The 14,300-nt window shown below is 52.7% G+C and overlaps 1 protein-coding gene and 1 long non-coding RNA gene across 25 annotated transcripts in view; one reads left to right on the top strand and one right to left on the bottom strand.

The window, feature by feature from the left end:
- The window catches only part of DTNB (dystrobrevin beta), a 150,454-nt gene extending 136,619 nt beyond the window's left edge, over positions 1–13,835 (bottom strand). For 11 of the 24 annotated variants that reach the window (XR_015282618.1, XR_015282615.1, XR_015282617.1 and 8 more), the window contains exons 1-4: positions 13,739–13,827; positions 13,365–13,444; positions 3,340–3,407; positions 2,121–2,201 (exon numbers count right to left, since the gene is read on the bottom strand). Coding sequence is in view for 18 of the 24 variants with exons in the window: in XM_086875325.1 (XP_086731451.1) it covers positions 2,121–2,201; positions 3,340–3,406 (148 nt within the window). In the remaining 6 variants the exon portion in view is untranslated. Of the gene's footprint in view, positions 1–2,120; positions 2,202–3,339; positions 3,408–7,184; positions 7,304–7,498; positions 7,646–11,190; positions 11,328–13,364; positions 13,445–13,738 lie in introns of all 24 variants that reach the window. The other 13 variants (XM_086875322.1, XM_086875321.1, XM_086875318.1 and 10 more) reach the window with 7 other exon arrangements.
- On the top strand, positions 9,625–11,645 carry LOC111927335 (uncharacterized). The gene is made up of 3 exons (XR_002863529.2): positions 9,625–9,652; positions 10,127–10,187; positions 10,282–11,645. It is a non-coding gene; the product is annotated as an uncharacterized LOC111927335 (long non-coding RNA).
- Positions 13,836–14,300: the final 465 nt, after the last annotated feature.

Raw genomic sequence — 14,300 nt, forward strand, 5'->3', positions numbered from 1 at the left:
GTCAGAAACAGTTCCTGAAGGAGCAGAGCCCTCTCCCCTGAGCATGCAGTGGTTTAGGCACCAGAATTGTTCCCTGGCAGGGTGGCAGGCCCTGGCACAGGGTGCCCAGAGCAGCTGGGGCTGCCCCTGGATCCCTGGCAGTGCCCAAGGCCAGGCTGGACACTGGGACAGTGGGAGGTGTCCCTGCCATGGCAGGGGTGCCACTGGAGGGGCTCTGAGGTCCCTCCCCAAACCCAAACCAGTCTGGGATCTGATGACACTCTAAATCCACTACAAACTGTTGACAGTTTTGTTGGATAAATTTTGAACACCCTCGTGCTGACTCGCAGAGTACTGAAGGAGGAACTTGATGTTCCAGTTAAACTCTGGGTGTTTCCAGCTGATCCAGTTCCCAAACCCAGAGTATAATGTTTGTTAAACACAGGTCTGGGGCTCCAAAGCGTTCCCCCAAATTTCCCTGCTGGATCTAAGGAGTGTTAACAACGTGGAGAAAACCTTTTCCAAACCACAGTAAGTGATCTGCAGAACCACATTAAACAGTATTTCGAAATGTTTCCAAGCTTTAAGGTTTGCAGGAGGGTGGAGAAGACACCTGAGGATCAGCAGCCACCCAAACCGACCCTGATCCAGCACCCAGAGAAGGGTGAATTCATGGTGAATTCACGGTGAATTCACTGCTCACCTCCCCCCAGGAGGGTCTGCAGTGAAACTCGTGCCTTTCTTACACTGATCTCGTTTTGTATTTCTCCCAGAAAACCTCCCCAAGGAGCAAAGCCAGGCTGTCCCCACCCCCTGGAGCAGCCTGTGAGCAGAGAGAGCCCTGAGCTGTACCCCAGGCCAGGGTGGCAAAGGGCCCAGGGCTGGTGTACAGAGCTTGGGGGCTGGCACTGCTTTGTGCTCCCTGCTGGAAAACAGAGATTTCATCCAAAACCTGCAAGTGCAGCCAGCAGCTGACACTGTGCCCAGGCTGAGCAAAGGCAGCTGGCCATGGCCACCACAGCCCAGGGACACGTGTCCCCCTGGCCACCTCCCCAGCCCTTCTGCTGACCTCCTCCTCCTCAACTCTTCTGCTGGCCTCCTCTTCCTCCCCAGCCCTTCTCCTGGCCTCCTCTTCCTCCTCCCCAGCCCTTCTCCTGGCCTCCTCTTCCTCTTCCTCCTCCCCAGCCCTTCTCCTGGCCTCCTCTTCCTCCCCAGCCCTTCTCCTGGCCTCCTCTTCCCCCTCCCCAGCCCTTCTGCTGGCCTCCTCTTCCTCCTCCCCAGCCCTTTAGCTGGCCTCCTCTTCCTCCTCCCCAGCCCTTTAGCTGGCCTCCTCTTCCTCCTCCCCAGCCCTTCTCCTGGCCTCCTCTTCCTCTTCCTCCTCCCCAGCCCTTCTCCTGGCCTCCTCTTCCTCCTCCCCAGCCCTTCTCCTGGCCTCCTCTTCCTCTTCCTCCTCCCCAGCCCTTCTCCTGGCTTCCTCTTCCTCCTCCCCAGCCCTTCTCCTGGCCTCCTCTTCCTCTTCCTCCTCCCCAGCCCTTCTCCTGGCCTCCTCTTCCTCAACTCTCCTGGCCTCCTCTTCCTCCCCAGCCCTTCTGCTGGCCTCCTCCCCCTCCTCCCCAGCGCAGGCACAGTTGCTGTGCCCTGGATTAGGGATCTCCTCCCACACCTGTCCTGCTGGGCTCCTTGCTGTGTCCAGCCCAGCAGGACAGGGCACCAAGTGCATCCTGCTCCCCTGGGATCCAGCAGTGCCCTGGAGCTGTCCCGGCCCAGGGCAGAGAGGGGACAGCCTGCAGTGCCCAGAGCTCTGCATGGCACACGTGTCCCCTGTGCTCCCTGGGGTGCTCTGGGTTCCCTGCCAGGAGACAGCCCTCTCACAGCTCGAGACAGCTACACCCAGCTCTGAGGGCAGCCAAACACCACAGCTGCCCTTGGACTTCACATCTCCTGAAGAGCAAACGTGAAGATACCACAGAGGCTCGGGCCAGGATCGCTGCCCCTTTTTAATTCCACATTTAATTGTGTGTTAGACCTCTGCTGAAGGCAGAGCTGGCAGGGCCTGACCCCAGTGCAGAGGGGCTGGGGCAGCACTGCAGCAGCCCTGCAGGCAGGAGCAGGGTGTGAGCAGGAGCCTGGACACCACTCACGGTTGCACCTCTTCTGCACGAAGCGCAGCTTGCAGGCGGTTCTGTACGTGGAGAGCCGGATCACGTCGAAGTTCTGGGCTCCTGCAACAAACCACAGGTTTGGAGCTTTGCTTCCCTCTGCAACACCCAGCAAACCTGATGCTGCTGAGAGGAGGACTTGGAAAAAGGCTCGAGGGTCTCCTGTGACACCTCCCCAGCCACAGCACACACCAGGGACCCTGTGCTCAGGTGAGACCCCAGCCCTGGGGATCCCAACAGCACAAGGAGCTGGAGCTGCTGGAGAGAGCCCAGAGGCTCCAAGGTGATCAGAGGGATGGAGCAGCTCTGCTGTAAGGAAAGGCTGAGAGAACTGGGATTGTTCAGCCTGGAGGGGAGAAGGCTCTGGGGTGACCAAACTGCAGCCCTGCAGTACCTGGAGGGCTGGAGAGGGACTGGGGACAAGGGCTGGAGGGACAGGACACGGGGGCAGGGCTGGATAGGATTTGGGGCAGGAATTGTTCCCTGGCAGGGTGGGCAGGCCCTGGCACAGGGTGCCCAGAGCAGCTGGGGCTGCCCCTGGATCCCTGGCAGTGCCCAAGGCCAGGCTGGACACTGGGACAGTGGGAGGTGTCCCTGCCATGGCAGGGGGGGAATGGGGTGGGATTTAAGGCCTTTTTCCACTCAGACCACCCCACGATTCCACAACAACGCCACTCTGGAAACAAACCAGTACAAATATGCAGTTTTAAACTGGAGCTCCCTCAGTCTGGGACTGGAATTTAGGACATGTTGGCCTAATCCAGAAACTCCCTTCAGCCCCTTGCAGGACAGCAGGATAATGTGATGTCACACAAACACTAATTCTTAACTCTTCCAGAGTTGGATCCTGCACAAATCAGCCCCCACACCATTTCTCAAGTCACACCAGCATTGCAGGGCCATCTTTTATCTTTTTTTAAGGCCCAGGGTGCTCTGTCTGTTGTCACTATTCATTTAAATAGTTGCCCACAGACCTCAGGCATTGGCACCGACGAGAGATGTGACCATTCCCTCAGGAAGGAGCTTCCCAAAACCTAGGGATAATAATGACCTTCCCAGGCAGCTGGGACTGCCCTTGGGCATCTCCTGATTTTCCCTGCATGGGGCTTGTGGGACAGGGCAGGGATGATCTGGTGCAGCTGTCACAGGGAAGCTCTCAGTGAAGAATAAATGACATTATGTCTTCAGATTTCCTACTTACTCATTTCCATGAACAGCTGCCTCTTCTCTGCCATGGTCCTCCTCCTCTTCCCACTCTCCTCAATCATTCTGGAGACAAAAATGGCAAAAAACGCTGTTTGTGTTAGAATTGCTGTCACAAGAGCGACTTGCTGTGAACAGCAGGATTCTGTCCCTCAGCAGGAACAGTCTGCTTCTGTTTGGGAATTCCAGGACACACACAGACACCTCTCAGCATTATCCCATTCCACACACACACACCTCAGGCTTGTTAACACCTTCCAAGGCACAGGAAACATCAATTCTCAACACCTGAATTTAGTCTGAAAAGCTCAGAGCTGCGTTAATACAGCAGAAATATTCCAGAAGGAATTCCTTTGTGTTCCAAGGGACTTTGTTTGCAAAACACAGAGGGAGTCAGGAGCAGGGGAGATGTTGGAGACCTTGGCCAGGAGGAACAAGCTGATCCCATTCCCTGCCTGGCTGACAGGGGCCAGTGACCCCTCTTTTCTGCAGGATCACAGAATCCTTTAGCTGGGAAAAATCCCAGGATTTGTGGGGATGCTGGGTTTGGGCTTTAAACAGAACTTCTTAAAATTCATTTAACTTTGAGCCCAAACACCTGAGGTCAAATGGGATTTGTCAGGGAAGTAAAGAACTTCCAGCTAATTAAGCTGGAAATAAAAACAGTTTGGTGACAGAGGCCTCCCTTTGCCAGGAAACCAGATTAAAAGAGGAACAGGAGCAGGGAAGAGCTTGTACTCCAAGGTAAGGGGGCACAGGGACAATTCAGTAGCTCTCAGGGCTTATTTCACTACACAGTCCTAAAAGATGCCAAATTTCAGTCCCCTGCAGCAAAAAAAAGCCCAGTTAATTCAGCATCAGTGTAAAATCTAATTTATATTTCAGTTAATGATTACATTATTCTCTGTTTACCAGATTCACCAACTCAAAATCCAGTAAGTATAGGTTTAATGTGTCTAACCCCCAAAACAGACAAAAATCCCAAACAATCCTTCTCCAGTTCCATCCAGACCTACAGGAGGCAGCTGGCTCAGCCTCCCCAGCCCAGCCTGCAGCAGGAGCAGCAGCAAAGTCGTGCCTTGGCCCTGGCACACGTCCCTGAGGAGCAGCCTTGGCACAGCTCTGGCACTTCCACATTTCCTGCTGGAACCCCACAGCCTGCAAACCACCAAAGGCTTTTTGCTTTTCAGAAAGGAAAGCAAGCACATGGGCTCTGACCTGAAAATACACTGCATTTCCTTGGCTTTTCCTGCTTCAGAAAGCCATAGCCCCAGAACCAATGTGCTGCTGTGTTCTTATTGGGTTTATTTAACACAAAAAAGGATCAGTGGTGCTTTTTATGACTTGTAAAGTTGGGAGTTTTGGGCACACAAGCTTCCAGTCCCATCTCATTCTGCACAAAGCACCTGACAGCACCATGACTTCTGTCCCCAGAGATTCCTCACTCATGGAATCCCAGGATGGTTTGGGTTGGAGGGACCCCAGAGCCCCTCCAGTGTCACCCCTACCATGGCAGGGACACCTCCCACTGTCCCACTGTCCAGCCTGGCCTTGGGCACTGCCAGGGATGGATCAGCCCCAGCTGCTGTGCTCAGGCTGGCACAGAGGCACCTGCACGTGCCAGGACAGGAGTTCCAGGGATCATTCCCAGAGCCAACGCTGCCACACACAATTCCTGGATAATGAGCTCAGCGTGACCGAGACAGACCCAATTCCATTCCAGAGGAGCTGAGGCTCACCCTCTGTGCCCTCTGCAAGGAAAAGGAGGGACTCAGCTCCTGCCTGAAATGAGACCTGAATGAGGGATCTGCTCTCTCCATGATCCCAGAATCCTTCAGCAGGAAAATCCCTCCCAGCCCATGGAGCCCCAGCTGTGCCTGATCCCCACCCTGTCCCCAGCCCAGAGCTCTGAGTGCCACATCCAGGAATTCCCTGCACACCTCCAGGGATGAGACTGCAGCAGCTCCCTGGGCAGCCCCTGCCAAGGCCTGAGCTCCCTTTCCAGGCAGAAGTTCCTGCTGCTGGCCAAGCTGAGCCTGCCCTGGCCCAGCCTGAGGCCATTTCCCCTTGTCCTGTCCCTGTGCCCTGGGAGCAGAGCCCAACTCCCACATTACCGCCAAATACTTGGAAAAGTGGTGGAAATTAGGTTCTATCAGAATAATTGACAAACCTGTTTTTAATCCCTGAACCATCAGATCCAGAAGGATCCCTCGGTGATGAGGCTGGGAAGAAGGAAGATGGGGAGTCTTTCTCGAGTTCAAAACAGGAATGAACCAAACCCACAAGAACTGCAACTATGTTTGGGATGCAAATTACAGTGCTCAGCTCCCAAAACAGGGAAGGGAAACAGCAGCTTGGCCTGAGCTGGTTTGGTTTGTTAGGTTGGGTTCTTTGAAGGGGCTGGGGAGGCAGGGTTTGGGGTTTGGTGAGGATTTTTGGGGTGGGTTTTGCCTCCTTGTTTGCAGGTTCCTTGCTTTTTAAAAAATTGAAGCAAAATCCATGAGCAAAGTGCCAGGAAACACAACAGGGCTGGGATGATGTGGCAGCCAAGAATTCCTGAGGTGGCTGCTCACATTCCATGGGCACATGGAGGGGAAACCACTCCAATACAGAATCCCAGGATGGGTTGGAGGGACCTCAGAGCCCATCCAGGGCCACCAGGACACCTCCCACTGTCCCAGGCTGCTCCCAGCTGAGTGTCCAGCCTGGCCTTGGGCACTGCCAGGGATAGGAGGTCCAGTTCTTTGGAAATCCCTATTGAAAAGCAAAGTTCAGCTAAAAGCAGAAAGCAATGCAGCACCTTAGAAAACTGCAGCTGACTGTGCCTGATGTGAACTTCCAAGATTTTCTAGTTTCCCTTCATACTCCCACCTCTCCCCCCTTCAACAGGTCCAACACTTGTTTGGCCTCAGGAGCACCCTGTGACAGAGTGAACAGCAAAGTCAATTTATAAACTCCACACCAACTACTGTGGGAAATCCTGCACTCAGCCACCACCTAAAATCCCTTTAATATCCTGACATTTTTCTTGTTTCCCTTGGTTGACACCTTTTTTCTCTCCCTGTTTCTGCCCCACTGCTCTGTGCCAGGGCTGTCCCTGTCAGAGCTGTGCCCAGGTGAGATTGGTACCCCCCTGGCTGTGCTGTGCTGGCTGTGCCCCCTGGCTCCCTGCAGGTGCCCCCAGCTTCAGGCCAATACTACAGGACCTTGCTTAGCAGGTTTCGCTCTTCTTGGAGCTCATCAGCTGTAGGTAACGGCCCAGGGACGGCTCCACAGGCACAGCTGTGCCACATGGCCTCCTCAGCCACACTGCTGCTGCCTCCCCTTCTTCTGCTTCATTCTGGAATTCCACCTACAAGGAACACTCCAAAGGAGCTGCTGACCTTTAGGGCTTGAGAGCCACTTCCAGACCTTGCTTTGCACCGAGCCGCAGCCTCGTCAGCAGGAACAGAGAGAGAAAAGTTCATTTACCACTTATTAAATCTGACTTGCTTCAGCTTCTTGGTGTTGCATGTCATTAGAGAAAAAGTATTTGATGTCACTGATTAAACTGCAGTTGCTGCACGAGGATAAAACTGTGCCCACACCTATTTATGGTCAGAAATAACTTGTCATTAAAATAAACCAGAAAACCGGTTTGGGGCATGGGCTGATCTGAGCCGTGTTTGACACATGGAACGAGGTTCAGTGACTTTCTGTCATTTTCCTGATCAGAAGAAACAACTATTCCTGGTGTTTCAAGGAAATGCTTTCCTCCTTTGTCACTTCATTCACTCCTGAAAATGTAACTTTAATAAATAACATAACTGGGATGAAGATGCTGAATAAAAATTGAGGGCATACCTGTGCTGGCAGAAAAAGTTACTGGTGTCCATTGGCCTTGGCACTTCCTTGCTTTGGGCTTCTCAACTCATCTGGCTTCAACTGACATTTGATTGAAATCATCTAAAATAATTTCTGAACTGTCATAAATGTTTTGTTAAAGTATAAATTTAAACTTACTCATAACATAGAAGTGCTTATATTTGCTCAACTCAGATTTCAATAAAAACATGAAGTATTTTTCCTTTTTTTTCCTAACTTGAACAAGGGCCCCACAATGACTGATTGAATCCCCTCCTCTCCCTCTGTCTATCCAAAATATCTGATGCTCTTACTCATTTCTGTGTTCTCCTGCTTCATATTCTGGATCCCTCTCCTCAGCAGTCAAACATAATTAATCAGAAATACTCCTTTGTTCCCCTGTGCCTTTTCCTAGGAAGAGGAGTGACCTAGAAGTGATTTCAGGGGGACACACCTGACCCCTGGAAGAGAAAAGACAAACTTTTCATGCTTACTCAGACTGGCAACATCTTTTAAAGCACATTTTAACCACTTCTGACAATTCTTCTAATTTATCTTTACCATTTTAAACCCTGTTCTCATCATTTATAGGATAAGTAACCGAAGCAAAAGCAACTGTGCACAAAAAATACCCTAAAATGTTATTTCTGTATCTCCAGCAAGTCCAGGAAGATCTTTGGGAAGCACCATGCACCTTCCAGCAGCAGCTTCCCCAAAACCCAGAGGTTTGGATCTCTCACTGATGTTTGTACATGTCCTGCACTCAGATGATTGTGCAAGATCTTTACAAACCAAAACTGACTCCAGCCTCGGAGGGTGGAAGGAAAAACCCACTTGGCTAAGAGCCAGGACATGGACTGTAACTTCCCAGTGATTACAGCTCTGCAGGGAAATTCTAAACAAGTCAATGGTTCCTTTTTTTATCTCCAGAAATCCAGTGGATCCAAAGCTGCTCTGGAAGATTCTGCAAAAACCTGCCCAAATAATGCAGTTTCATTAAAAATTAATCCAATAGTTTAGGAAAACAAATAGTATTGAAGCATAAAGCTTTCCCTCCTGCAGGCCTTGCCATTTCTGCTGGAACTGCGAGGTTCTTCCAAGGCACAAGAAGCCATCTGGTTTGTTCATGCAGGACACAGCATTTGGCAGCACAGCCCCACAGAGCCCTGAGTTACTGGGCTGGAAAATCCCTGATGGACAGGGACACTCCTGGCTGGGATAAACCCGGGGATGGGGGCACATCCAGCTGGGAACGGGCACCAGTGGGCTCAGGGCTGCCTCAGGCCTGCTCAGCACCTCCATGGATGCTCTGGACACGGGGATGGAGGGCACCACCCTGGCCCAGCTCATGGACAGCCCCAGGGGGGTGGGATGTGGATCTGCAGAGGGCTCAGCACAGGCTGGAGCCATGGAGGGTCAACAAGGCCAAGAGCTGGGTCCTGCACTGGGGTCACACCAACCCCATGGAATGCTGCAGGATGGGAAGGGAACGGAGCTGGGAAGGGGCTGGAGCGTGTCCAGGGCAGGGAACGGAGCTGGGAAGGGGCTGGAGCCCCAGGAGAGGCTGAGGGAGCTGGGAAAGGGGCTCAGCCTGGAGAAAAGGAGGCTCCGGGGGCACCTTGTGGCTCTGCACAAGTCCCTGCCAGGAGGGGACAGCCAGGAGGGCTCGGGCTCTGCTCCCAGGGCACAGGGACAGGACAAGGGGAAATGGCCTCAGGCTGGGCCAGGGCAGGCTCAGCTTGGCCAGCAGCAGGAATTTCTGCCTGGAAAGGGAGCTCAGGCCTTGGCAGGGGCTGCCCAGGGAGCTGCTGCAGTCTCATCCCTGGAGGTGTGCAGGGAATTCCTGGATGTGTGTCCTGGGGTGACACTGTGATCCTGGTATCCCAAATCACCTGGTTTATGTTACATATTAAGTTCTGCACCTTTAAGCCTGGCTCTGAGAGTGAGGTGGGGGAAGAAGCAGCTGCAGTTTGTGTTCAGAAGGAGCCCTCACTCCCCCACATCCTGCTCCTGCTCCTGGACTGCAGCACGGACAGACAGCAGGACAGAGCTCTCCTTTGCTGTTAGTCTTTAGCTGGCTGAGCTTGGGGCTCAGAGTTCCCTGGGCACAGGTTGCACTTAAGAGGATTTTTACAATGGAAATAAATCATTCTGTGATTCCAGAAAAAGCCCCTGGTCTAAGGCCCAGGGTGAGCCAAACAATCTCACCTGCCCACCTGGTCAGAAACTGATAAAGATTGAACTGGATTCAAGTTAAACAAAGATGGAACAAGTAACAATATTTAATCAGAGGTTTCTTTGAAAGCCTTCCAAAACTTTGAACACAGGTTCCCTCCAGACAAAACAGAACAAATTCAAAGCCAGGAGAGTTCCAAAGCACCTGAGTTTCTGTGACTTCACATCTCTCTCAGTCAGCTGAGTGCCCAGAACAGAGAGATGTCCCAGCCCTGAGGAACCTGCAGGTCAGGGTAAGAATGCTGAGGGTGACAGTGGCACTGCAAGTCCCAGCCCCGATGCCAAGGTGTTGTTTTAAGCTCACAGCTCCATAGATCCATTTTCAGTCCCCAGGGAATCACTCAGGCTGGGCCAGGAGCTCTGCAGGCTCTTGGGGACAGCACTGAGTGTCTCAGCACAGATTCTGGCACTGGTCAGGTCTGTTCTCCAGCAAACACACCAGGGTGCAGAGCAGGCAGGACACTCAGTGCCCACAGCACTCAAATGCTCTTCTGGAGTATCCAAACTCTCATCTTCCTTTACTGCCCCAAAGCCTGAGGAGTAGAAATGGGATTTTACAACCTGCCTGCTGCTCTGCAGGCTGAAGTTAATGTCTGTCTGTGGGATTTGCCATGGGCCTGCAAACAAGAGCAAATCCAGCAGCTGAAATCATTTCCTTGAAATAAAGCAGTGCTCCTGTTGGATGAGAGGAATTAAATATTTTACAGGAGGATTTTTGAGCAGCAAGAAGCTGGAAATGGTCTAATTAAGAGCTTACCCCCATCTCAGGTAGGGAAGATTCTTTTTTGTGGAGGGGATTTCTGAGCTCTCAGTGCTTCCAAGAGAAGCTGGCAAAGCCTTCCCTCTCCATCTCACCCTGCAGGCCCCAGCACTGCCTACAGAGCACAGGAGAGAGCTCTGGAACTGCCTCTGCAGCTGAATACAATATCCATTATTAGCAAGAGCTCCGAGCTGCATTCTTGCCCTTTTCCCCATTAAGCAGCCTGGGAGATGGAGCAGGAGCAGGTACCACACACCTGGCAGCACTGGCAGGAGCAGCCCCAGAGAGCTCAGAGCTCTCACAGCCCTCCTGGCACACCTGGGGAGGAGGGAAACTCCAGCAGGGGCAGTGAGAAACACCTGGAAACAGGAGCTGCTTTCCCCAGCACAACTGACTTCAGGATAAAACATTTTTTAATTCATTAACTTCCCCTCCTACATTAACTTACAATATGAAATCTTCCTCACCAGCTTCACAGGTCTAAACTAAAATAATTCTAAGTTTGTGAAGTGTTGGATATTACTGAAAGGGAACAGGAGTACCGAGGCAGGAATTGCCATTAATCTGCATTTAAAAGTCTCTCTGCCACTGCCCCAGGCAATGGGAACTGAACACCTACACAGGGCTAGTAATTTTAACTTTGAGCTGCCAGACACACACAGCACCTTCTTCAAAAGCCTGGCTGCACCCAAGCTACTCCTCACTACTCCAACTGTGGCCACAAACAAAGGGGTTTCTTTCTACAATAACATCATGAGCCTGAACTCAAAGCCCAACTGATGGCACTTGCCATTCTGTAAAACTAAGAGCTTTTACCCCTTAGTTTTTTCACTTTCTCTTTTAAAAAATAAATTTTAAAAAAAGTGAGGGCCTCAGCTCCTTCCCTGTTTGCTTTATGCCAGAACACCCCTTTGCTCCCCAGCTCTTAAAGCACAGAACCACTGAGGCTTTTGGTCACCCAAGATAAATAAAGGTAAAAGCTGCACTGAAGAAGACTGAAAAATACCTCACCTTGCAGTCAGTCAGTAACCAGTTACTAAGATTTCAAGTGTTTTGTAGCCACAACACATCCTTTAGACATCCAGCTCTTCAAACTTAGTGATGAATTGGCACCTGCTGTAATAATTCCATTTGTTCCACGGGAACACCTGGCCAAATATAATGTGTTCCCTGCTGTGGAATTTTTAGGTCTCCTACTGTTTCTTCTGGATCCAGGCTGCCTAAAACTCTTCATTACATCAGTTTTTAAATAAATCTGTATTACTTAAGCACAGCTGAGAAGTTAAAGCACTTCAGTCCTTAAAGCCCAGAGGACTGGGAAAGGCCCGTGAAACAATTTAAGTATAGGTACAGTTTATCAACAGAAATCTGTTTAAACACTAAACCAGAGACAACAAAATCACAGTTTCTTCTCCCTGGTACCAAGGGGAAAACAATTAACCTAATAAAAATATTATGAATTCAAATCCTTATCACCTGAATCACCTTATGTGATTCCTTCTTTAGGCTCTCTAAAGCTCCCCCAGAGCAGCCCACGCAGCCAGGCTGAGCGTGGAGCTCACGGCAGCTCAGGCACCAACCCAGCCCAAGGCCTCAACTTCCAGCAGCGTCCTCCTTCCTTCTTCAGAAATGTCACAGCTTCCACAACCCACAGCTGCAACACCCACCCTGGGCTGCACAGCTGCACCCTGAACTGCACAGCTGCAACACTCACCCAGGGCTGCACAGCTGCAACACCCACCCTGGGCTGCACAGCTGCAACACCCACCCTAAACTGCACAGCTGCAACACCCACCCTAAACTGCACAGCTGCACCCTGAACTGCACAGCTGCACCCTGAACTGCACAGCTGCACCCTGAACTGCACAGCTGCAACACTCACCCAGGGCTGCACAGCTGCAACACCCACCCTGAACTGCACAGCTGCAACACCCAACCAGGGCTGCACAGCTGCACCCTGAACTGCACAGCTGCAACACCCACCCAGGGCTGCACAGGACTGGAAGTTCTCATTCCCACCTCACCTGTGCTGTGTGTGATGCAATTGAACTGCTGGAAAAGTGATGTTTTTGTGCTGCTGCAAAAGCCCTTTTTCTTGCATTATGGCAATAATGCAAGCCCCCTCCACCAGCCAGCACTCCCTAAAACATGTACTGCTGTTGGGTCCTGGAATGAACCACAGGCCTGACTGCATCAGCTGCAACACAGCCAACAAGTAAAGCCATTTACTGCTCCAAACACCCCCAGCCTGCTCCAAACCCAGGGAGTTTGGGACAATGCTGGCAGGGCTGCTGCATTCACCACCACAGGAACTGCAGTGAACAATGAGGGTGTCCCATGGAGCTCACAGGAGGTCCTGGATGTGTCCCCTGAAATACAGGATTCTGGAACTGGTAGGAACCAACTCTGGCAGCCCAGCCTGGGAGCAGGGAGCTGCTCCCTTGGGACTGACTGGGACCCCAGCAGCAGATCTGGGATGTCCCAAAGCCCCCCCAGAACAAGAATCCTGTGTGTGATGATGGCAACAAGAGAAACACAAAGAGGATTTAACAGGATAACATGGTCAAGGAAAAGGGTTAAGGCTGACACCTCTGGAGCAGCATCCCACACACAGAGAAGCATTTAAAGGTCAAAGGAAACTGGAACTGAAACTTGTGACCTTTTGAACCACTGGATCAGGCACCTGGAATGGTCTGTCACTGGGCAGCTGCAGCAGACAGAGCAGAGAATGAACAAAGCTTTGAGTGGGAAGGGACCTTAAAGCTCATCCAATGCCACCCCTGGATCCCTGGCAGTGCCCAAGGCCAGGCTGGACAGGGCTTGGAACACCCTGGGATAGTGGAAGGTGTCCCTAACCATAGAAGGGGGTGGAATTAAATGTTTGAAGTTCTTTCCCACCCAAAGCATTCCGTAATTCTATGATTCACCTTCCCCAGACGAGGGATGTGTTGCACAACAAACATAATTCTGAAGGAATTTTAAACAGTGGATTCCAGCTTTTTACATGATTCCATATTTTTTCATGTCCAACACATAAAACGCAAAAATCACTGCTACACGACACAAGTTTGTCATAAATGAAAAATGTCAGTATTGGTTTGTGAGTGTAAAAAACAGGCAACAGGACATACAAAACCCAAGATTTTAAGGTCAACACCACAGTAAATGGCAACAGATCCCGTTACCTGAATCACACTGAGAAGTCTCTCAGGGCAACTTCCACTTTCCTGAGCTCCCTTCCTTCTTCAGACATTTAAACGACAACCTAAAGAGAAGCGAAAAACACCGAGTGAGCTTTTTCTCCAGGAAAACAGCTGGTTTTCCACTGAAAAATTACACTGCCTTATTCCACAACACGCTGCTGCTTCTGCTCCCGGTAATTCCAAAGCAAGACCCGCACATTCCGGCTCTCCCGTTAACTCCAAAGCAATGGAGCCCGCACAATCCGGCTCCCTGCCAGCAGCTGTTCTGCGGCCGGGAGGAACACCGGGCCACGGCCGAAGCAGCGGTCTCAGCCGCAGCCCGGTGGTCCCGGCCCCGCTGGGCGCTCCCCCTGTACCTGCGCCGGTGCCGGGGCTCCCGGGGCTCCAGGGGCGGCCGGGCCGCCTCAGCCGCCGCCGCCGCCGCCGCGCTCCAACGGTCCCGGCCGCCGCCGCGCGGGGCCCCGGCCAATCAGGGCCCGCCTCCGCCGGGGGCGCGCGCCCCCCCGCCAATCCGCGCCCGCCCGGCCCCGCCCGCTCGCCACCCTCAGCCAATCGGCGGCCGGCACCGCCTGGCGCGCTCCCGCCTCCGCCCCAGCGCGCGCGCGCCGCGCGGCGCTCACCCCGGGGCGCGGCGGGACTGCGCAGGCGCAGCGCGAGCCGCCAGGGGGCGGCACCGGCCCCGGCCCCGGCCCGCCCTGAGGGGCTGGGGCTGCCTGGGGGAGCGGGGCGGGCGGAGAGAGCGGAGCGGCAGTGCTGGGGGCTCTGTCTGCTATGGCTGTCCCCTCAGAGTCATCTGTAAGCACCGGGTCAGCTATTGCTGTCCCTTCACAGCCATCCCGTGACAGCTATGGCTGTCCCCTCAGAGCTATCCCGTGTTAGCCATGGCTGTCCCCTCAGAGCCATCTCTAAGTACCGGGT

Source organism: Cyanistes caeruleus, chromosome 2 (assembly GCF_971803275.1).
Source record: "Cyanistes caeruleus chromosome 2, bCyaCae1.hap1.1, whole genome shotgun sequence".
Taxonomy (NCBI): Eukaryota; Metazoa; Chordata; class Aves; order Passeriformes; family Paridae; genus Cyanistes; species Cyanistes caeruleus.